This window comes from Danio aesculapii, chromosome 17, assembly GCF_903798145.1.
Source record: "Danio aesculapii chromosome 17, fDanAes4.1, whole genome shotgun sequence".
Taxonomy (NCBI): domain Eukaryota; kingdom Metazoa; phylum Chordata; class Actinopteri; order Cypriniformes; family Danionidae; genus Danio; species Danio aesculapii.
In genome coordinates this window covers 30,704,826-30,729,075 of record NC_079451.1, presented here as the reverse complement: position 1 = coordinate 30,729,075, position 24,250 = coordinate 30,704,826, and the positions used below count along the sequence as shown (strand labels likewise).

Sequence of the window (24,250 nt, the reverse complement as noted above, 5' to 3'; positions counted from 1 at the left end):
TGCATCTAAAAGATCTTTTTTCAAATTTCATCAAAATTGAAATTCGATATATACATAAATAGCCTAATTATAGATTTTAGTTTATCTATTTACTCTTTCAGGTTTGCTGTCTGTGAAGTGTAGCATCCTTTTTTTGTATAGCAACCAAACAAAATGTCTACACCATGTTATTTTGGGTTAAGCATCAATATAAATGAAAAATGATTTTCTTTGCAGAGGCAACGCAGTGGCGCAGTAGATAATGCTGTCGCCTGACAGCAAGAAGGTCGCTGGTTTGAGCCTCGGCTGGGTCAGTTGGCATTTCTGTGTGGAGTTTGCATGTTCTCCTGCGTTTGCATGGGTGAATTGAATAAGCTAAATTGACTGTAGTGTATGAGTGTGTATGGTTGTTTCCCAGTGATGGGCTGCAGCCGGAAGGGCATCTGCTGTGTAAAAACATATGCTGGATAAGTTGGTGGTTCATTCCGCATTCCCAGATTAATAAATGGACTAAGCTGAAAAGAAATGAATGAATGAATGATTTTCTTTGCATATTTATGTCTGTTTGTATTATGTCTGTTTTATTCATTTATTCATTATTTGGTTGATTGATAAGAATTACAGAAAATTTCTTCATATTAAAACAGGACATTTTTACATGGATTTATTTAGTGATACTGCAAACTTAATCGAAAGATGATTTGCAAACAATATCTTGTAATGTAATGTGTATTTATATAGCACATTTATCGTGTATGGTCATACACACAAAGTGCTTCACAATCGAGAGGGGGTCTCTCCACACCACCACCAGCGTGCAGCATCCACTTGGATAATGCGACAGCAGCCACAGGACATAGTGCCAGTGCGCTCACCACACACCAGCTTTAGGTGAAGTGGAGAGACAATGATAAAGCCAATTCGGTGGATGGGGATAATTGGGAAGTCATGATGGATAAGGGCCGATGGAGGGAATTTGGCCAGCGTTATACCCCTACTCTTTACGAGAAGTGCCATGGGATTTTAATGACCACTGACAGTCAGGACCTCGGTTTAACGTCTCATCTGAAAGACGCCTCTCACTGACAGTATAGTGTCCCCTTCACTTTATTGGGGCATTAGGACTCACACAGACTGCAAGTTGAATGCCCCCTGCTGGCCTTACTAACACCACTTCCAACAGCAACCAAGTTTGCTGCAACCATGTGCTTGCTCATCCAGGTACTGACCAGGCTCAGCACTGATTTTCTTCAGTGAGTAACCAGTCATGGGCTGCAGGGTGATATGGCTGTGGCTGTATCTTACTAAATAACTACACAAAACCTATTTTGTGAAAGATGCTTTGATTTCAACATATTTTAGTCAAGTACCTTAGTTTCTTGTGAATAGCGTTAGCTATGATACAGTGCTCAGCATAATTGAGTAGAGCCCATTTTGAAAATTAATATTTTTCTCCATTTCTCAGTGAATATAGACTATGTATTTTGGTTCATTTAAACAAAACAGATTTATTAAACCGATATATTTATTTAAATAATATTTTAGTCACCAAACATATTTAGAAATTGAAAGATAATACAACTAAATTCAAGCAAAATATTGAAAAAAAATTACAACCTACAAAATTTCTACTAGTTTTTTCAATTTTTTTGCTTCTCTTGATTTTTCTTTTTTTTTAATTTGTATTTAATATTTTTCTATAATATATATATATATATATATATATATATATATATATATATATATATTTGAGTGTACTGGTTTTGTTAGTTAAGCTCCAGATCTGGCTTCAGTACTGACTAATCTAATGTATATGCACAAATAGAATATTGTACAGCTTCCTATTAAAAATATAAATTTAAAAGATAGATTTGTGAGGGGTGTACTTATATATATATGCTGAGCACTGTAAATCTGGTAAATAATAGGTGAGAGAACGTTATATCTCATTCACTTATTAATTCACACATAGTTTATTCTTTGGTTACTTAATGTGATTGTCAATATTCCATAACTGCTCATTTTTCCATACTACTGTTGCAAAAGACTATTTTGGTAAAGTTAATTTTATACCGATTATTATAACGTTTTCCTTATTATGTGGAAAACATACCTGACTTTCTACTTCTAATTTAACCCCAGGACCATTACTACGTATATACAATATTGCTATTTTAAAGGAGCCTGTAAAGAAGTATAAAGGCTAGAGAGAAAAAAATCTTTATTTATTTATTTATTTATTTATTTTTATTGCATAACCATTAGGAACAAACATACAACACAATATAAAAGATGAAACATAAAATAAAAAACTAATATAAATAAATAAAAATAACAAATTTAATTCAATAAAAAAGCATAGTGTACAGCATTTCTACATCCAATGATTTTAAGAACTGATAGGGGAATCAAAAAGTGTTATAATAACTAATACATATCTCAGATTTTTTGCTTTTCAACAATTTCACAATAGAAATAAAGAAGTCAAACTCGATACAAAAAACTGTTAATGTGGAAGACGATTTAGTAAATTTCTGTTTGTGTATGTAAAATTTTGTCAATAAAATAAAGAGATTAACAATATAGTCAAGACTTTTGTTGGATTTGTTTTCATAATAAAAATAATATCTTTTAATGTAAAATAATAACTAAGTTTTGTCTTTTTAAAAATATATTTGGCTAGATCCAGAAAAGATATCCAAAGATACTGTTGTATAAATTGTACGGAAATCAGTGTTTATGAAACTAATTAAGAGAGCAGAAGTCAAATGATTCATTTGAATTATTTAGCCAGACATGTTTACTGTTCCACAATATTTTATATCAGCGTGTCCACGGGGTCTTAAAAAGTCTGAAAATTTCACAAATGTAAATTTAGGCCTTAAAAAAGTCTTAAATTCATTGAAATATTGTCTTGTAGGTCTTAAATCATTTTAAATGGGTATTTTTTTCCTTTCTTTATGCAAAGCTACCCAGTTGATCAAACACACATACAGTCACAGATAATATGTCTCAATAAAACCTTTAGCAAAACTCTATTTATAGCTAATATTAGAACTAATATTATATCTTTTAATGTAAAATAATAACTAAGTTTTGTCTTTTTAAAAATATATTTGGCTAGATCCTTCCAGAAATTGTTTGCCACGTTGCATTAAAAAAAAAAAGAAATGACAAAGGCTCTCTTTATCCACATTGCAGAAACCACAGATACCCTCCATTTCAATGTAGCCTACTTAATAACGATTTTACTGGGTAAATTGTATGTAGAATTTTAAAATGAATTTCCTTCATTTTATTATTAATAGTGTGATTGAAGGGGGTTAATCAGGCTCTTTCCGATTAATATTTACTATAATAGAGTTCCAGAAAAATTTGCCTCAAGGATTTTATAATTTTATTTTGCTTCTGAAAAATATTACGAATATGTTTGTTAGTACATTTTTTTATCAGTCAACTTAACACCTTCTAAATGTAATTTTGGGTTTACAACTGATAGAAAATTATAGCAAATATGATTTTTTAACAAGTTGAATCATTTTACAGGGGCAGATTTAATAACTAAATTAAATTCTCTAAACAATATTGGGAAATTGTGAATAGACATGCATTGTTCATATGATAGAATATTCTCGAAACTGTCATAAAGTTTTAAAAGATGACTAATGTCTCTATTAAACCAATTTACTGAGAATAAAGATTTATTTGAAGAGGTTATATTACCATTATTCGAGAGAGAAAAATCGGGCACATTCAACCTGACGTGGTGACGTATACAGCCACTTCCGCTCCTGCAGGAAAAACACTCGTGAAGTTTGTGAACGGGGACTCGAGCAGGAGGAGATGGGCTGAACCGAACCACTTCAGCGATAATAAACCGAGTGAGTAGTTTGAGAAATTCGTCTTTTTCGCACATCTGTGTTTGTGTGCGCGCGCGTGATTATGGACATAGAGTTTTGTTGAAGTGTAAACACGGATCCTGCTGTAGATTCAAGGCAGGATTAAATGGAGACAGGGCGAGGTTGGGCTTTTCCGTGCTGTTGCTAACTGACAGACGTGGATTTTACACGCATCCTTGTAAAACACAACAGCAGTGCTTATCTAAATATAGGTAACAGACTAAAATACTCGTTTAGAGGATCATATGGATTAAATAAAGTTAGTAACTGTGAGCTCGCTTCTGTCGCCATTATAGTGGGCTGGTATTTATCTTAGATCATAAATGTTGATTCATTTGATTCAGGGGACCTTTGGTTTTATGTGTTGATGGAATGATTATCAGTTATAGTTTTGTCTTATCTTACCTGCCTGACCTATTTTTTTATACTCCAGTTTTGCATTCATTGTAGCACTTAAATATAGAAGTTTATGTAAATCTTTATTATTGCTGTTACCATTTATAATTTTTGCTTATTTACGTGTATGTTATGGTTGATTATAAGAAAACGTTTCTCCAAGCATTGAAAACTCATGAATAGTTTTGTAATTCAACCCAAGATATATTATAATTTAACTCTGCTTATTCACTCAATACCACTTTGTAACTGTTTTCAAGGTAAAGTATACCATGGTTTGGAAAAGTCAAGGTTTTATAACCGCCAACATTTTCTGCTATACCATTCCCAAGGAATGTGTAAGATTTGTTTATTTTTTATTTATTTTATTTTTATTTTTTTGTTTTTTTAGGAAAACCGTATCTCCAGCAGAAAAGATATCCAAAGATACTGTTGTATAAATTGTACGGAAATCAGTGTTTATGAAACTAATTAAGAGAGCAGAAGTCAAATGATTCATTTGAATTATTTAGCCAGACATGTTTACTGTTCCACAATATTTTATATCAGCGTGTCCACGGGGTCTTAAAAAGTCTGAAAATTTCACAAATGTAAATTTAGGCCTTAAAAAAGTCTTAAATTCATTGAAATATTGTCTTGTAGGTCTTAAATCATTTTAAATGGGTATTTTTTTCCTTTCTTTATGCAAAGCTACCCAGTTGATCAAACACACATACAGTCACAGATAATATGTCTCAATAAAACCTTTAGCAAAACTCTATTTATAGCTAATATTAGAACAGTCTGTTGTGAATACATTTAGTTTATCAATTTTTTTTTAATTTACGTGATGTTGAAAAAAAAGAAGGTTGCTTGTTTTGACAAAAGCAGACCTTTTAAAATAATAAGTAAAATTTTTAAAATCATTAAAATATGTTGCTATAGAATTAGTTTTTTTGAAGGGGCAAGTAATTTTTTTTATTATTGCACCATTACAAAAAAAGCCTTAGCGTAAAAGTCTAAAGTTTCATTCTTGATAGTCTTAAAAAGGTCTTAAAAAGTCTAGAATTTGACTTGGTGAAAACTGCAGAAACCCTGTTAAAGTTTCTCAAAATAAAATATATTGTATTCAAAGGGAGAAATTTTTATTTATGTAACTTTTTAAACCCAGACATTTAAAAAGAATATATTTTAAAGCAGTTATCACAATACCGTGAAACCGTGATATTTTTATCCAAGCTTATCATACCACCAGAATCTTATACCGGCCCATTTCTAGTCAAGTTCCAAAATACTTTCTGGAAAGGTCAAGGTAAATATCCTCATTTGTTAATTTAATATATATTCCAACAAATAGATTACACTTTTCTTAAAATCATTTTCCAGAAGTTACATATGAAAACTGCTATGGCTCAGTCTTGCTGAACAAAGTTATGGTTGTGTGTTATCAGCATTTTTCTAGCTTTTACTACAAATGAAAAAAGTGGACACCTGACCTAAAATGTTGAAATGTTGCATTTGAGGTCATTACTTTTTGTTAGTGTGTTTGTAAGTGGACATAAGTGCAATGATTAAAAGATAAAATAGTTTTAAAAGGCATGAATTAGTCATTATATTTTAAATAGACCTCAACAAAAAATTTCTTTACAATTGAAATCAATACAACAATTGAAAATATTTGTAAAATAGCTGTTAAAAACACTATACATTGGGCCTTATTTCTATGAGGACCAGTCAGCAAATATGGGCTTTGGTTTGCAAACAATACATCAACTGCATGTTTTGCTACACAAGACCTATATTATGAAAGGGGCATCCTTTGATTTCAAAGTATTTTTTTCACTTTACTACACTGAAAATTCATGGTTGCGATTTTAAGATGAATCAGATTTACCTTACGAGAACATGTATTGTGTTAAACTGACTTCAAACAGCTTGCATAACTTATCAAATTAGGTTAGAACAAGATTAACTTAGTTTAGTAAGTTACAATTAGCTGTCAGGAATAATTGATCATATAATTTTTACAGTGTAAGGTCTGTATTTGCTTGCCTTCTATTAATTTTGTTTACCACATGGTTAATTATGATAAATCAGAGAAAGATGTAGGGAGAGACGATTATTTCTCTTGCCCTTGATATCTCTGTATAATGTACAGATGAAATGGGTCCTTGTACACAGTCACAGTGGCATGTTTGTGTCAGGCTTGTAATTATATTTTAAAATAATATATTAAATGCAAGCAGCTGGAAAACGTTGATGTAGCAAAACTGAAGAAAATTACAACTTATTTCCCCAGAAAGTTTGCTTATTTAAGAAATTGTTAGTTCCTTGTTTCTTTACAATAGTCAGTTTAAAAATAACGTTTAAAAGGATAATCCACTCAAAACAATGAAAATGTCATTAATTACTCACACACAAACCCATAAATGTTTAGTTTAGCACAAATAATCTGTTAAAAGTTTATTCCATTAAACACTGATGCTTCAAAAAGGTATTTTAATCAAAGTCCTCTGAAGAGACGCTTTTATGAACTCTTTGTGAAAAAGTAAGCGTATGGTGGAATGGGCTTTCACTAAAGGGAAAAAATTCTCTGTTTTTATATCCATACTCGTAACATTATTTCTTCAACACACAAAGGAAGATATTTTAATGAAACTTGAGAGATATCTTCCCATCCACTGGGGGTGTTTTTATACCCGGTTCATTTGGACCATTCTTTTTTTTTTTGTTTTGTTTTGTTTTTTTTAACCCTTACTTCAGTTCCATAGCTATAGACCATTTTGAGGAATGTAAACAAAAACAATGCTGCCAGTGCATCCTGTTTTAAATCTTTAATTTCTATAGCTTCCCAGAATCTAAAAAGAGCCACATATTAATAAATAATGTCATGATAATTATGATTGTTATGATTAATGATAATATTAGGTTATGATTGAATTGCCTCTTGTTAAATATGAAATAGTTTGTTTGGAAATGTTCATGGACCAATGACATGACCACATTGAATTGGTCACCTAAATGAGCTGGTCTTGACCTGCATGAAACCAAACTGCATTGATTGCTTCTGTTGAGAAAGTAATTTGATCCATCAGACCAGTATGTGCAGTTATGTATATGTATAGTTATCATGTTGCAGGTTTGTTTTTGCTAATACCTCTTGAAATAAATCACCAGCTTACATGAAGCTAAGGTGAAGTCAAATGCTTTATTAAATTTGACTGGGCCAGCTTATTTCTGAACAAATGTCTCACACAAGTAAAAAGTATACAAGTAATAATTCAAAATAAAAGTAGATAAAGTAATAAAATAATTTTATTACAAAACTGCTGTCTGTAGAGCTGGGAATTGATTCAGATGTCTGGATGGCATTCAAATACGATTTGCAAGATCTCATTTCGATGTAATCCTTAAATTGATTTTTGATTTGATCCACTGTTTATTGTGAAATAATGAAGAGGTTAGGGCTAAGCGATATTGCAAAAAAAAAAAAAAAAAAAAATCATGTTTCATATAATTTGATATCAATAATTATTTTATTAATTAATGTGCATGCTTTGTGTATGTCTGAGGTAGTCTACCGTTATTTCTGAAATGTGTATATTCCATACAAAGTGTGAAGCAGATTTGTTAGTTCTAGCGCTCGGGGCATTCAGAAAAGTACAGATGTTTTTCAACTAGGTGTACCTGGAAAATGATCGCACACCATGTGCTCGTCGCTCCCATGTGCGCGTCGTATACGTCGCTAAAACTATATCGCTTCATTCCGAAACTTTATACAGAACTTTTTTTTTATTATCGATATTAACAATGGTGTTAGGTCAAAAAATACTGATATCGATTTTATCGCCCAGCCCAATAAGAAGTACAGTTCAACTTTATTTTTATTTCAGTTGCACAAGGGTGAATTAAAACAGAACCCACATCTCTATTTCCAATATAGACAGAATATATAAACAGATATAGAATCCATATAAATCTATATGTGTAAAAATATAGATTCACAGCTTTTTAGAGTCTTTAAAAAAAATAATTTTAACTGTTTGGTTTAAAGGTGTGAAAACAGTCCATTCCAGTAAACATTTGATGCTTCCTGAAATTTAGGAACCAATTCAAGTTTTCTGAAGAGACATTTTTATACAATCTTTATAAAATATATTTGTCCAAATGGAATGGAATGCTACAAACCTGAGGCACAACAATCTCTCAGGTGTGGATTGTCCACTTAAAGTCAAAATTGAAAAGTTTAAACTCTAATAACCTTAGTGTGTGTACAGTATGTGCATGTTTGCAATTACTGAAAGTAGCTCAAGGGCAAGCGCTGTTCAACAATATTACAACATATGTAGAGGGTGCAAATGTGCTTGCCTGAAATCACTGAAAAAAATATGCCAGAGTTTGATTTATAACAAGAGTGAATTAGAGTTTGCACAGTTTAGGTTGAAGTGGTGTTTCTTCTGTCTTTACTATGGCATTTTCCTTTGTCAGTGAAATGGCAGATTTGTTTTCTAATCAGGAATTCAAAACAGCATGCAAACCAAGTATGCTAAGTGTCTTCCTTTGTATGTCAGCTTGTGTTAAAGCACATTAAATAGCCTAAAAAATAAGCTCTACAGGTTATTCTAATCATGCTACAAACACACACGCGCACACATATGCGTCTGTGATCTAGAGATAAGGAGTTTGGCCTCCCTACTACTTTCTGTCTCTGTGTTAATGTTGTTGGCCTAGTCTAGAGCAAAATGAATCTTGTCTAGTACGTGACCAGACCTGTCTTGGAGACTATCTGCTCAATCTAAAATAAAAAAATCAGGAAGAGGAGAGCAAGAATGAGGCATCTGAACCCTCCCCAGCTGTGTGTAGGCTCTGATAAGTAGCACATCAGCAGATAACACTACAATCTGTGTGCTTTTGTACAAACTATGTCCATTTTTTTTTCCTGCACGTCCTTCAAATAATAGCTTGCACTTCCGGTTTTGGGAGCTTCCAATCAAGAGAACAAAAAATAATAATAATAATCATCACCATAAACAATAAGGTTGTGCTGCAAATAATTCGTAGTGAAAGCTAAAGCCTTGTCTAGACAAACAACGCAGTTAGGCTGTTTGCTCACAAAGAAATGCAGTATCATGTGAAAATCAAAACCTTCTGAAAATTCTGGCCAGGGTGAAGATTTTAAGAAACGAAAATCTAGTTTTTGCATCATGATGTCAGCATCCATGCTATATTATCCTCTCTAATTGGCCAACACTGCTTTATGGCCGCTTTAGCGTGCATTTTAATGTTGACAGATTTTTTTTTAAAGGACGGGAAAAACTTTTTATAAAAACACAAGTGGACATGGCCTAAGTGAGAGGAATGTTTGGTTTTGTCATATTTATCCATCATGAAAATAATGACAAGCTTTCTTTTTTAATGTGACATTAATCAGACCCCCTAATTTTTCACTATTTTTTTTTTTTGTGAATATTTTTTTTTTTGCGATTTTAAAAATGACTGATTTTTGTGGTGGTAATTCCCAGAAATTTGCGGACAATTTTGTGATTTTTATATATATATATATATATATATATATATATATATATATATATATATATATATATATATATATATATATATATATATATATATATATATATATATATATATATATATATATATATATATATATATATATAAATAAATCTAAAAATTAATATTTAAAAATGCACTTCCTCTACTGTAATACACCTAAAACATGGATCGCCAATGGCAGGGAAGTGAAACGAAATCATTTAGTGATTTGACACACGTCATAATAAGCTACCAGCCATAAATGTAAAGCAAAAATAATTTTCTTCAATTTGGTCACGTTCAGAGGCTGTCATCCTTGAACCAATCGCCATCATTGTAAACTGCTTGTTTTTGTATCTGTTCCATTGCTTCGTTTGTTAGATGTTTACTTTCTTTTGCAGTCTGAAGCACATCAAAAGCACAAAACGCCTAATCTGCGCCATGTTATTCAGGCGATTTGCGCAGCAGGGTGTCTAGCATCTTAGCGTTGACTTCACATGTAAATCACTTGCGCTTCATCTGCATCTGCTTACTGCACAGGCTGCGAAACATCCACTTCCATGTTATGCAATGATTCTGAGGGCACAGGTGAGACGACATTTTTCGAGAGACACTTAAATCAATCACTCAAACATCGTGTGCGCTGCATATGCCACATGTATAAGTTATGTAAAACCATTAATTGCAAACTGAAGTAAATATAATTTGATTATATGGTTTGGAATTGGATGTTTTAAGAGATTATTCAAATTTTTTGCGATTAAGAATTTTGCAGAATGGCAAAAAATTTAGACTTTTTGTTGATTTTGCGTTGGATTCAGCAATTGCAATATCGGCAAAAATTAATTGTGATTAATATCACAAAAAGCATATCTGTGGCCAAAGCTCTTTTGAGTTCAATAAGATTTGGTCCTCCAAATAGTTTTTTCCTATAGTACAGTAATATATTTGATGAATCCATAATATTGCTGCAAAAACACTGGGCTTGATTCAGTTTTTTAAATATTTTTTCTTATTATTTTTAGGTTGTTAATGGTCTGCTGACCGTAATTTATAAATTCTAATATGATGTCTTTTAATGCTTAACAGATGAACTGTTATGAGAATAATGACTTCTTGTACCTAGTTTTTAGAAAAAAAAAATCACTGATTCCTTACAGTTTGACTGAATTTACTACCTTAATTCATGCAACTTATCACTGGGTGTACAAAAAAGGTGTATCTGTCGTGTTTAGATTATGAAGGGACAGGCTTCCGTGCTCTCCTCTAAATCCATTGAACATTCCAGAACACAAGGCTGATTCTGTGCTCTGGAACCCAGGCAGGGACGACCAGTGCTTCATGCTAATTGGTCAAGTGACTCATGGTCATTGTTGCCACTGCATGGCGATGACACAGCAGGCCTTGTCTTCCTTCACAGCCTTTGTCTGTTTATGACTTGCACTCATGCCATTAATGCCTCTGCCCTGAAAAGAAGAGAATAGTGGAATTATTCTTGGTCTGACGTGTTATGTGGCTTCATTGCTGTCAAATTGTTCCTGAATTTTAAATGAGACAGTTTGAGTGTGCATGCTCATGCTGTGAAAGTAAGTGGTTATGTGCACTACCGTTGAAAAGTCTATTTTGCTCATTGTGCATTTATATATAAAAAATAATGTGAAAATTATTTGAGTAGCACAATAAGGTTCTATTGAATAACTAAAAGATCCTGTAAATATATTGGTTATGTTTAGGTTATTTTTATCAAACATCAAGAAAAATAAAGGTGGGTTAGCGTAGATATATAATGGTGTTAATATATACAACTTGTGATTTTATTAATGCGTTAGTAAGCATTAACTACTATAAAGTAACATTAAGATTAGTAAATGCATTATTGTTAATTAATGTTGACTAGTGCAGTTAACAAATGGAACCTCACTGTAAAATGTTTACAATCGTTTTAATGTACTTATTTGGCGCTGAAGAAACATTTCTTATTATTATTAATCTTGAAAATCTTTTTTAGCCTTCAGTGATGAGAAGTTCAAAAAAGCTATTATTCTGTGTAGATATGTGAAAGTTTTTTTAGACCATTTAATCATACTGACACATTTGAGCAATAATGTGTAGTGAAGTTAAATAGATTAAAAAAATTATTAAACAGATATTTTATTTATTTTCATTTGTGTTGCTAACCATTAAAATAGCTTCGCTGGGTAAATTGAACGTCCTTAAAAAAAAAAAAAAAAAAAAAGGATTTTTGGTAACTTATGCTGGGTGGTGCAGTGATTCAGATCCTGTGGAGAAGACGCATCAGAGAAAGAAAATATTTTTCAGCTGCCAGAGCTCAAGTCAGGGAACGAAAGGAAGAGAGAGGGGTCATCAAGGAAGAGGGGAGATTTTTAAACCCACATTGGCATCCGCTCATTTACTTTTAGTCTGACTAACCTCTCTTTCTCTCCTCAATTTTAATCTCATACGCTTCCTGTTCTGTCTCTCTGCAGCCGTTTCTGATATCAGAGGGAGGGGGAATGAGTAGTGTGAAGACAGGGGGACATGCCTTACGTGGACCGGCAGAACCGCATCTGCGGTTTCCTGGACATCGAAGATGTGGAGAACAGCGGCAAGTTCCAGCGGCGCTATTTTATTCTGGACACACAGCAGGGTAGCCTGCTCTGGTATATGGACAACCCACAGGTATCCTTTCATTTAAGTCTAAATGCTTTCTGGGTAAAGCAGGGCTAATTCTTTGTCTGAAACAGATGCTGTTTCTTTGTCTTCTAGAACCTGCCTGTTGGTGCCAAACACGTGGGTTTCCTCAGTCTCACCTACATATCGAAGGTAATCTGTCAATCTTTAGTACATGTTGTAATTTGCCTAATGTTGTTTGAGAAGTTATTGTAAACCCCACTTTTGGTTTTAATGTAGGTCAGCGATGCCACCAAACAGAGGCCAAAGGCTGAGTACTGCTTTGGTAAGATTTTCTCATATACACATTATGAGTTTGCGCTCATTCATAATTTTAATTTTTTTCTTAATATGTAGTTACATTTGTAAGCCCTATATGTTTTTACTTGTTTTATACAATACTATCTTATTTTTCCTCATACTTGCATACATATACATACATACATACATACGTGTGTGTGTGTATGTATGTGTGCGTGTGTGTATATTTATTATATGCTATATATATTTATATAGCACAAACTTATCATGGTTAATACAGTTAATTAAAAGAAAAAAACATAAATAAAACATTTTTGTTCACTGAAATAAAGTAAATGTTTACTAATATAAAGAAGTCTATTTTATTTTTGCTTGTTGCCACGGATATATTTTTCTTATTATTTAGTCTATATTGTTGTAAACCTAAATTTGTCATTTAAAAATATATTTAATATATAAATAAAAACAAGAATAATACCTAAGATCTACCAAAATACCATGCAGTAAACAGGAGTTTCGGCCGTAGTTGTTGACTGAAGAGTTTGTGGTTTGAATCCTGACTAGGTGCTATGTTGAAAGCTTTTTAATGTACTGGATCATATTTTCACTGTATGCAATGCTTTGTAATAGTTTGTAATATAGTACGTTTTTGCAGTGGAGCTCCAATAAAGTATATTTCTTTAGCTCTTCCTTTTTCATGCAGAGTTTGAAATGTTTTTCAGCCCAAATTCTCACAGCTTTTACATGCACACTTCTGCACATATGCTTACTGCACTGCACATGGTAACCTTCTGCACAACATCAGTGGAAACAGGAAACGGTGGTCTGGTCACTTGATAGATGTGTGTTACTGAGTTGGTGTGTGTATGCACATGTTCTTCTAAAACCTTGCTCTTTGCAAGATGCTTCTGTGGTAATCTGAACTTCAGTTTGAACCATTTTGATAGACCATTTATTGTGTTTTTAGAAGCAGTCTTATTATTTGAATTGGAGCCTCTATTTCCCATCATGATCCAAATTTATTTGACTTTATTTATTGAAAGGAATTAAAACATAATGTCTTGCTCTTATGCTGATGATACAAAGGATCAGGGTTGCTTTTTGAGCAGTGTTGCTGGGGAACTTTGGGAAATGATGCCATAAATGAGCAACCAGCTGAGAGACTAATTAGGGCAATGTGTTACAGATACAGTATTGTTGCCCATTCTTGATAAGAAAGTACCCAAGCAACAATGCTCTGCAAAATCCCTCAAAGTTTTCCTGTGTGTTATTAGCATTAGGCTTCAAAATGACCAATATTGCATTATCAGAACTTTTTGGTTCACTGGATTTTTTGGCCCCTTTCACAAAAACAGCTCAATAACTCTATAATCTAACTGCAGCATTTAACAGCTCACTGGAAGGAAAGATTATCAGTTTATGCCCACTTATATTTTGGCTTAATTCACAAAAAAACAAAGTAACAATTTTACAAATTATCATTGACAACAGTATTTTACAGCCAGTATATAACCATTTTATAGATAAACACTGTAACAGAACTATACAGTGCATTAGTGGCTACTCACTTTTTCAGCAGAGCTGCATCTGGAAGTGTTTTTTCCCCTAGGTGTTTTAGAAAACACCTTATTAAAGCAATGTTCAAACCATTTAACGGTTAATGGTTTAAACCATTAAACCTCAACAGCTAAAAGGTGAATCTCAGTGTAGTTTCACAAATCACTTGAATTGATGCTATGAGACTTTTTGAACCAAAGAATATGCAATCGATTAAGAGCTCACAAAACGTCTCTGTTTAATAGTTTACCAGTTATGGTTAATATAATCAATATCCATTAATATTACATTAGTGGATTTATTACTTCCAAAACCAAGCTGTTGCAACCTTTTGGTAACAAAGCTAAATATTTAAGCACAGCCTTTATTAAATTGCATATGCACAGCAGAATTTATTGTGATGTAGTGAAATTTAGCATTCTCCTTTTCTTCTTTCAGAATAGCCACTGAATGAACAGACATTGCAGGGAAAATTTAGTCAAGCTTTTTTAGTCTGAAATTGATTCGCACTGCCTTATTGATTTTATGAGCTGTGTCTATGGTAATCCATAAAGTCTGCAGGGCTCTAATACAGGCTGTGATGCCAATTCACACAGGACTGGTATATGCCAACAGACACTTGGGTTTTGTTGGATTAGTATGTTACCTCTGTTGCCGTCTGTCAGTGCTTGTTTTTGCAGATTGAAGATGCTGAATTGGGCTTGCTTATTGGGTCATAGACTGTCTGGGAAGTAACATGCTGTCTTTATCAAGCCTTATCAGGGGACTAAATAAGCTCCTACCTAACCCCTTGTTTAGAACCACCAGTAACGCCTATTTTTAAAAACCTGCATATAATTACTCCACAAACTAACTTGAAACTAACATGAACAAGGAATGCAAGGTTTTGCACAGCAGAAAATCCAGTGTGACTGTAAAGGCACGTAGCAAAACAAGAAAAATTGCATGTCTTCCATGTCTACGTTTTGTTTTAATGATCACAAGACCAATGACACATTTAAATAACATTGCTGTTGGTTTGCGCACAAGACTTAAGAGTGTTTGTAAGTTGTGTGAATTCAAAATGGCCCTGGGAAATTTTGTTCGTTGGGGACTGGCCCTGATGGGTAGTTCCTATAACTACCCGGTTACATCTCTTTCTCTCTGTCTGTTTGCAGTCATCAATGCAGGAATGAGGAAATACTTTCTGCAGGCTAATGATCAGCAGGATCTTGTGGAATGGGTCAATGCTCTCAACAATGCAACCAAAATCACAGTGAGTACATGCACGCAAAAACAGAAGTGTGAATGTCTTCATCAAAGGTAAAGAGGGGTTTTCAAGCATAAAAATATAATTTAGCTTTAAATTGATTTTTATTGTCTATTTTTCTGAGCAACAAATTGTGACTAATACACTTCTACCATATTTTTACCACAATAATTCAAAAACAGTAGTTTCTGTACCAACATTTTTGGTCAGCCATATTTAGAGCATGAAGTATTGACGACATATTAAAAGCAGCCCCCCCCAAATATCATATTAAACCCTTATACCTTGCTGCTCTTCTAGGTGCAGGTAAGTACAGTTGAAATCAGAATTATTAAACCCCCTTTGAAATTTTATTTTCTTTTTTAAAATCTTTTTCAAATTATGTTTAAGAGAGCAGGGAAATTTTCACACTATGTCTGATAATATTTTTTCTTCTGTAGAGAGTCTTTTTTGTTTTGTTTTTTCGACTAGAATAAAAGCAGTTTTTCATTAAAAAAACATTTTAAGGTCAGTATTATTAGCCCCTTTAAGCTACATTTTTTGATAGTCTCCTGAACAAACCATCATTATACAATAACCTGCTTAGTTAACCTAATTAACCTTGTTAAGCCTTTAGACGTCACTTTAATATGTATAGAAGTGTCTTGAAAGATATCTAGTAAAATGTGTACAGTCATCATGGCAAAAATAAAATAAATCAGTTATTAGTTATTAAAACGTTTATGTTTATAAATGTGTTGAATAAAATCTTCTCTCCGTTAAACAGAAATTGGGGAAAAATGAACAAGTGGGCTAATAATTCAGGGGGTTTAATAATTCTGACTTCAACTGTATGTTGTTATAAATATATATTTTTTATATTTTCCATATGTTACTCTGAATTAATTTATGTAAACTTAATATTAGTTTGGTTTAAACACTGAAATGGCACATCTTGAATCGTGGATATCCACAGAATCCCAATTTAACATTGTAACTATTTATTATTCATTGTAATTTAATTTGATTTCCATTTTCTCTAATGTGATTGTCATTAGTGGTATGGAATTAAACAAATAAATGATCTGATCCAAATATAACTATATTATAAACAGTCACAGCTACAATAGGTTTCAGTGAAAATGTTTACCTGGTTCTCAATATTCAATGCAATATCAAACTGAATAAGTGAACATAATGATTTGCAATTGTGCAACCACCATGATGGTATTTTTCAAAAACATTTTATCACATTGCAAAAAAAATGTATCATAATTTAACAATTTACTGTAGATGACTATCTTTTTAGGATCCTGGATTGTTTGCATTAGTTATCTAGCTATTAAATAACTCGTATACTAATCTGATATCCCAGACTACAGCACACAGGAACAGTTAAAGAAACAATGAAAGCACTGAGCGAGTTTATTCAGTCAGTATCAGTGGTTCTGTTAACAGGCAGGTCAATTCTTGTTAATATTCTTTGCGAGTTTAACTATTGAAAATAATTTAAAAGGCACACAATAAAACAGCAAGTTTAAATTTCCTTTTTGGACTTCCAGTCTTCCTTCCCTTTGAGCACACGTGCAGTCAAATATACATAGAAATGCACAGGAAGTTGAAAGTTTTCCAAAAAAAACCCTGTCCTGCCATGCATTCCTCATCCTGATGGCTTTTTCCATGTGCGAGTCACTTGGCTGACTAAAGGGAAGTTGTATTGTTTGAATGACCATCACCTCTGAGTCATCTGCAGTTCAGAATACACACACACACGCACACACACACACACACACACACACACACACTGTCTCTGTCTTTCTTCTCCACTTTTTCACTTTGTATCACTAATACTTCCACATGCAGTGGCAGGAAGGCTCATACTTTAGGCCAGACACATGTGTAGTGTGGGCTGATGGATTAAAGGCCTACTCAATAAGCTGTTGTTGGGATGTCCTGTTAGTCAATTGCTGGCTAATTCATCTGTGTTTCATTTGTTTTTTCTTTTTTTCTGTTTCTCTTTATGTCGCATCTTTAATCTTTTGGTGGTGGCACTGCTTAATTATAATTGTTTGCTTAACTATAAGATTGTTTAATATACAGACCCCAAGGGCTGAGAATTAAATAGTGCAACCCTTAAAAATAGACATCTCTACATGCTCAAAAACAAAACACATCAGGAAGGGAAAAGGTATTCTTGAGATAAAAGAGTTTTTATTTAAAAAAAAGGAGTGTAGAGGTTCACAGATCCTTCATAATTTGTCTGGAATTTGTGATTGAGGGTAGGTGAATTTCTCCAGAGGTAAAAGGCTGATAACTGGGATATCCACATAGTGATAGTTGGAACTTGGGGAATAGACAACTTCACAAGAATACATTTTTAGATAAAAATGGTGGAGTAATTGCTTTATCTTTTGATCTCTGGAATTGCTTGGAGGGCAGTTTCCCCTGTGTCAACAAGCTTGGCCACCCCTCTTGCCCCCTTTAAGTTTGCAATCTTGGAATAATTGAATGATGAGAACCTTTTGTATGGAACCAGACTAAACATCTTGTTGTTGGTAATCTATTTTAAATATTCATTATTAGAAATGTCTTTTTTTTTGTCTGTATGCATGCAATGAACAACTGCATGAATGCTATTCAGCAGCAAGAATATACTATGAACTTCTTTGACTCATTCAAGTTGCCAGATCTTAATGAGAATAACAGCAAACAAGGACAAGACAATTATAAACTGAAATTATTGAAATAAGTTCTATAGAAAATAACATCAAAATTTCAGCATGTTATTTTGGACCATTGTTGTTTATCAATGTTCTAGGAAAGCTTAAATAACCAACCAAGTGGACATGGCAACACTGCATGCATGCACATACCACAATGCATATGCTGTACGTATTTGACATGAATAACATGAAAACATTTCACAACATAATGAGCATTTTATAACAATGTTAATTTGATCAAAAATAGTGAATAACAAACAATACCAGACGGTTTAACCATGCAATTTCATGATCGTGTCATGTTCTTTAGACACACTAAACAATGATTTAGAGAAACTGCTCTTTACTTTTATATTGTGTTGGTTGGTTAAATTGTCTGGTTATCCACTTCTATTAGACTTTTGCTATTTAATTGTGATTTTTAAGGCTACACATGAAGCGATCGCTATGCAAACTTTGATTCCAAGTCTTGAACCACCAATTACTGCCATTTTCTTATCTGAAAATAACTTCTGAATCATTTTTCTCGTCTCTCCCAGGTTCCCAAGTCCTCTGATCCAGTTCATTCTGAGAGTCAGAAGCTGGCTTCAAATGGCAACAAGAAACAGGTCCCGTACAAGACCGAGATCATTGCAGGAGTGGCAGTCGTCACACAGACACAGGTATTTTATTCTCTAGGCTTGTAAGCACCGTTTATGAACAGTGTTTAACTCGCTTTCCATCAGGCAATGCTACGGTTATCATGCTACATGTTTCTTAGTTAATACCAATAAAAGAAAAGTAGCTGTTGTCTGTTACAATTTTAATGGCAGATTAAAATACATATGGTAATTTGATAGTTATTAGTAAATATTAATAAATCAATATCTTTTTGATGATGATATATAAATGCTGTATAATTATATTATGCAACAAATGTAATTAAAACTGTTACATAATTTGATTACCACATTTAAAACTGATATCATAATAATGCACTTTTATGTCAACAATATAAACATTTAAAATTGATACATTTTTGCATTTTAGTTAAAAATGTGTATGATTTTAATACCACATCAAAATCTGATGTAACAATGATCACATGCTTTTTGTTCTTTGTACAATTTAGTTAATCTTTTACATAAATTTTTAGACCACACAAAATATGTTAACATCAAGAGAATTAAGAAAGAGGAAAGAGTAACATTTGCAATAGCAACAAATTATTCTTTTGATCATTTTATGAAAAAAAAGTATATTTACATATGTATATAAAAAAAATATATATATACACACACACACACACACACACACACACACAAAACAATACATAATATAATATGATATAATATAATGCAAAATAATATAATGATAATGCAATGCATTTTTTCTTAAGAAAATATAATATTAATGAAAATAAAACAAATTCAAATATAAACCATTGATTTTAGATAAATGAATTTAGAATTTTAATCTACTTTTGTGTCTAGATTTTTGTGCTTTCTGCGTGTTTATATATAGGGTGTCTGCGGGGTCTTAAAGTCCTAAATTTCAAAAACTAAATCTTATGCCTTGAAGTCTTAAATTCACTGACATATTGCCTCGTAGGTTATAAATAATTTTAAATGGGTCTTAATTTTCCCTTGTTTTAGCTACCTAATTAATTCACCACACATCCAATCATCAAAAATACATCTCAATAAAACTTTTAGCAAAACTCTATTTAAGGACTGAGCACCTACGTGCATAGGCCCTGGTGAAATTGCTCCAGTTATTCTTATTAATATTATAACAGTTTGTTGCAAATACATTAAGTTTAATAAAGTTTTTATTTTTAAAGAAAGATTTTTTTTTATTAATTAGTATGTATACAACTCTGCTCTGCTTGTTTTGACACTTTATTTAAAATATGTGGCTAAGAAATAACTAATTAGAATTAGTTTTTTGTTCAGGCAAGTAAAAAAAAAATTCTTCTGGGCCATTTTTTTTTTAAATTCTTATGCATTTAGCCCTATATAAGTCTAAAATTTTATTTTTGATGGTCTTAAAGTCTTAAATTTGTCTTGGTGAAACCTGTAGAAACCCTGATATTTGTCTCTTTTTTAGCAGGATGGAGAGGTTGGACACAGCGTTGCAGGAGAGAAATTGGGCATGAGGAAGCCTCCGAACCATCTGCCATATTTGCACACGAGAGCAGGGCAGGATCAGACTGTTATTAAAGCAGGATACTGTGTTAAACAGGGGGCTCTGGTGAGTGTGAGGAGCTGTCTTTACCCAAAAATGCAAACACTGAGAAATGAGACCTGTTTACAGATTTGATTGACTACCGAAGAGAATTAAATACACATAACTGTCCTCCTCTCACATCAGATGAAGAACTGGAAACGAAGATATTTTGTTTTGGAGCAGAACTCAATGAGTTACTTCAAGTCTGATCTGGTAAGTGAGCACTTTCTAGGAAGTATTAATGGATTGTATTGAATGTACACGTCATTTTACAGTTCTCAAGCTCAAAGATTCAGGTGACCAATAAATCATGTTAACATTTTAGGTCGAACAGTCGCATTTATATTGACATGGAAGCAGATTTATGTAGTGGAGGAAAAGTGTACTGGATGGCTTTAATATTTTATTGGAGATTAATGTGAATTGAAAGTTTATTCTTTTTTCTTTTTTTTAATCTCATCAAAAGATAAAGCAAATACCAGCGCCCTGCCTCAACATGAACAGCACTATCCCTGTGAAATTCCAGGCACTGCTGGTTGTGTGTGATTTAACTGCATACGAACATGTGTCTCTGCCTGTTAGAAAGCTAAAGATATTATGGGAAAAGTATTTAAGACTTTTTGAGGTTTTGCTCAGTTGGATGTAAAGTGCAATGTGGGTCATACACTATCCAAGTAGTCTCTGTGAGAGTGCCAATTTATTTCTCTCTCTCTTTCTCCCTTGACTGTTCTTTCAGGAGAAGGAGCCATTAAGGATTATTCTTCTGAAGGAGGTCCATAAGGTACAGGAGTGCAAACACAGGTACAAAACCAGTATCTGCAAATCATATGCATGTTCAATTTAAGTGTATTTGTATAGCGCTTTTCACAATAATTATCATTCCAAAGCAGCAGCACATTATTACATTACAATCTAAATCAGAAAGAGAGTTAAGATGTTGAGTATATGGTGGACAGTACAGTGGTCTGTCATTAAGAACGTCAACCTGCAGTTGTACAAAATATTGTGTACTTTCAAAAATGTTTCTATATATGGAAGTATATATTGTTTTTGGTGTGTATCTTTCATGCTCAATTATTTGCTCAGAGTTAAAATGGTAACTAACTGTGAAGTGTTATTTCGATTTAGTATAGATGTAAATGTATGTATATTTGGAAGTGTGTTTTACTCCTGTGATGGTAAAACTCAGTTTTCAGCAGCCATTATGCCAGTCTTTTTTTAACTAATGTTATCAGTGTTTAAAACAGTTGTGCTAATATTTAATTAATATTTCTCTTAATTATATAGTTTATATAAACATGCAATTATATTAAAGATATATTAATAATAATATATTTAGAATGTAATATAATTTTTTTGTGGAAAATATATTTATACATTTTGTGTATTTACAGTATTTGGACATCTCATCTTTGAACCAAATTCTACCATTCAAAAGTCGTGGTCAGTTTTTTCTTTTAAAATAAGCAAAAGAATACTTTTCCTCTCAAAAGAACAGTAAAAACACTGTTACTATGTTACAAAAGATGTCTTTATGAATATATATATATATATATATATATATATATATATATATATATATATATATATATATATATATATATATATATATATATATATATTCATATTGATAAAGACATCTTTTTGTAACATAGTAACAGTGTTTTTACTGTTCTTTTGAGAGGAAAAGTATTCTTTTGCTTATTTTAAAAGAAAAAACTGACCACGACTTTTGAATGGTAGAATTTGGTTCAAAGATGAGATGTCCAAATACTGTACAACATTTTGACAGAAAAAGATTTTATATCAATGGAAAGCACATTAAATACTAGTGTCTGCTTCAGTGTGTCATCATCATTCAGTGTATTAGCAGATATATTTATGTAAAAATAAAACGACATAATTTTTTTTTAACAAATACATTTGTTATTATATCTTGTTGTCTTTCCATTTTCACCTACAGTGAAATAATGATGCGCGACAACCTCTTTGAAGTCGTCACAACCTCCAGAACGTTTTTTGTCCAGGTGAGAAATCCTGTCACTCATCAAGCTTTGCATCTAATACAACTTCATTTCATCAAAAGGGTGAATTAAATGTCTTTCTTCTTCACAAACTTAATATTAGCTTAATATGTAGGTTATTAGGCTACACTGTATTGGTAAACTAAATAGAGACATCAGTTATAGTGACAGACTAAAAAGGATAGTTCACCAAAAAATGATGTGCTCATCTTCCAGGTTCTTTCAAATACCGAACATAAAAGAAAAAATAGAGAATATAGATAACAAACACTTGATGATGGCCTTTGGCATAGTTTTCAATGGTCAATATTCGCTATCAACTGTATGAAGACCAATGGTTAAAAAAACAAACAAACTATATATATATATATAGGCCATAAGCCTTTAAATGTCACTTTAAGCTGTATAGAAGTGTCTTGAAAAATATCTAGTAAAATATTATTTATTGTCATCATGGTAAAGATAAAAAAAATCAGTTATTAGAAAGAGTTACTAAAACTATTATGTTTAGAAAAGTGCTGAAAAAAAAAAACTTCTCTTGGTTAAACAGAAATTGGAATGGAAAAAAGAAAAAAAAAAAAAAAAAAAAAAAAATATATATATATATATATATATATATATATATATATATATATATATATATATATATATATATATATATATATATATATATATATATATATATAATGAAATTTTTATTTATTAAAATTTTTTTATTTATTTATTGAATTTTTATTTTTATTTTTCGTTTTGAATGTTTGGAAGAATTGACGTATAAGTAAATGGCTGGCAAGGGGTATGGTGTAAACTTTGCCTATATTTTACTTTGAAATGGCAATAATAGTATTTCTTTTTTCCCTCGTACAATTCAGGCTGACAGTCCCGAGGAGATGCACAGCTGGATTAAGGCTATTTCAGGAGCCATTGTGGCTCAGAGGGGCCCGGGCCGGTCTGCAGCCTCTGTATGTATACACACGCACATGCACACACAATCACACACACTTGCATTCAAACACAGGTAGTCAATCTTCCTCTGGGTAAAACAATGGAGCAAACCTGATTAAATGTGGACTGCATGTGGACTTTTTTCCACTGCCCCCCCAGACACACTTTTTTTGCACACAAACACACACATACAATGAGGTGTGAGTAAGGTGATTGCAGTGGTTTGGTTTAAGATGAGCTAGTAGTACAGTGTTTAGTCACTCTGGATTCAAGAGTGAATCATTGTGGGCCACATTCTGTTAGTTTCGTACTCTTTCTATCAATCCCTATGAGCCCAGTGACCTCAAAGTATTTGGAGACTTTAGTCACACTTAATGTTTGAATGTCATTGCATTTAACAACCTAAAAAACATTGATGGATCAAGCTCATTTTTGAGCTAAATATTTAGTGAATAAGCATTTCTTGTGTAAGTAGCGGTGGATGTTTACTTCAGTATTGTGTATACAAGAGAAATAGATTTTTGATTAAAAATGTTGGATGGAGACTTGGTTCTTTTTCAGTTGGTTTTTGATTAGATGGAAATGGATGTAAATAACAGTTTTAGAAAAGTGATAGAGTTTAAGAGGACTAAATATCTGAAAAGTTGGATTGAATTTGCATATTTCTTATAATATTAAAGTAATGTTATTAAGATTCACATCTCAAATTTGGCCTTCATGAGGATACAGACAGATACACACACTGCTATCTGTAAGATTCATTTAGAAAATTGGTGAGTTACTAAAGCAAATTAAATTATTTTCTTGATGTGACCATTTGAAGTCAGA

General features: G+C 32.4%; 1 protein-coding gene across 4 annotated transcripts in view; it reads left to right on the top strand.

The window, feature by feature from the left end:
* Nucleotides 1-3,773: 3,773 nt before the first annotated feature.
* plekha1a (pleckstrin homology domain containing, family A (phosphoinositide binding specific) member 1a) overlaps nucleotides 3,774-24,250 on the top strand; it is a 28,641-nt gene continuing 8,164 nt past the window's right edge. For 3 of the 4 annotated variants that reach the window (XM_056476783.1, XM_056476785.1, XM_056476786.1), the window contains exons 1-11: nucleotides 3,774-3,860; nucleotides 12,293-12,485; nucleotides 12,573-12,629; nucleotides 12,717-12,762; nucleotides 15,452-15,549; nucleotides 18,785-18,907; nucleotides 20,334-20,477; nucleotides 20,598-20,666; nucleotides 21,190-21,254; nucleotides 22,417-22,480; nucleotides 23,350-23,439. In XM_056476783.1, coding sequence (XP_056332758.1) covers nucleotides 12,345-12,485; nucleotides 12,573-12,629; nucleotides 12,717-12,762; nucleotides 15,452-15,549; nucleotides 18,785-18,907; nucleotides 20,334-20,477; nucleotides 20,598-20,666; nucleotides 21,190-21,254; nucleotides 22,417-22,480; nucleotides 23,350-23,439 — 897 coding nt within the window. In that variant the 5' untranslated portion in view covers nucleotides 3,774-3,860; nucleotides 12,293-12,344. The remainder of the gene's footprint in view (nucleotides 3,861-12,292; nucleotides 12,486-12,572; nucleotides 12,630-12,716; nucleotides 12,763-15,451; nucleotides 15,550-18,784; nucleotides 18,908-20,333; nucleotides 20,478-20,597; nucleotides 20,667-21,189; nucleotides 21,255-22,416; nucleotides 22,481-23,349; nucleotides 23,440-24,250) is intronic. The other variant, XM_056476784.1, reaches the window with a different exon arrangement.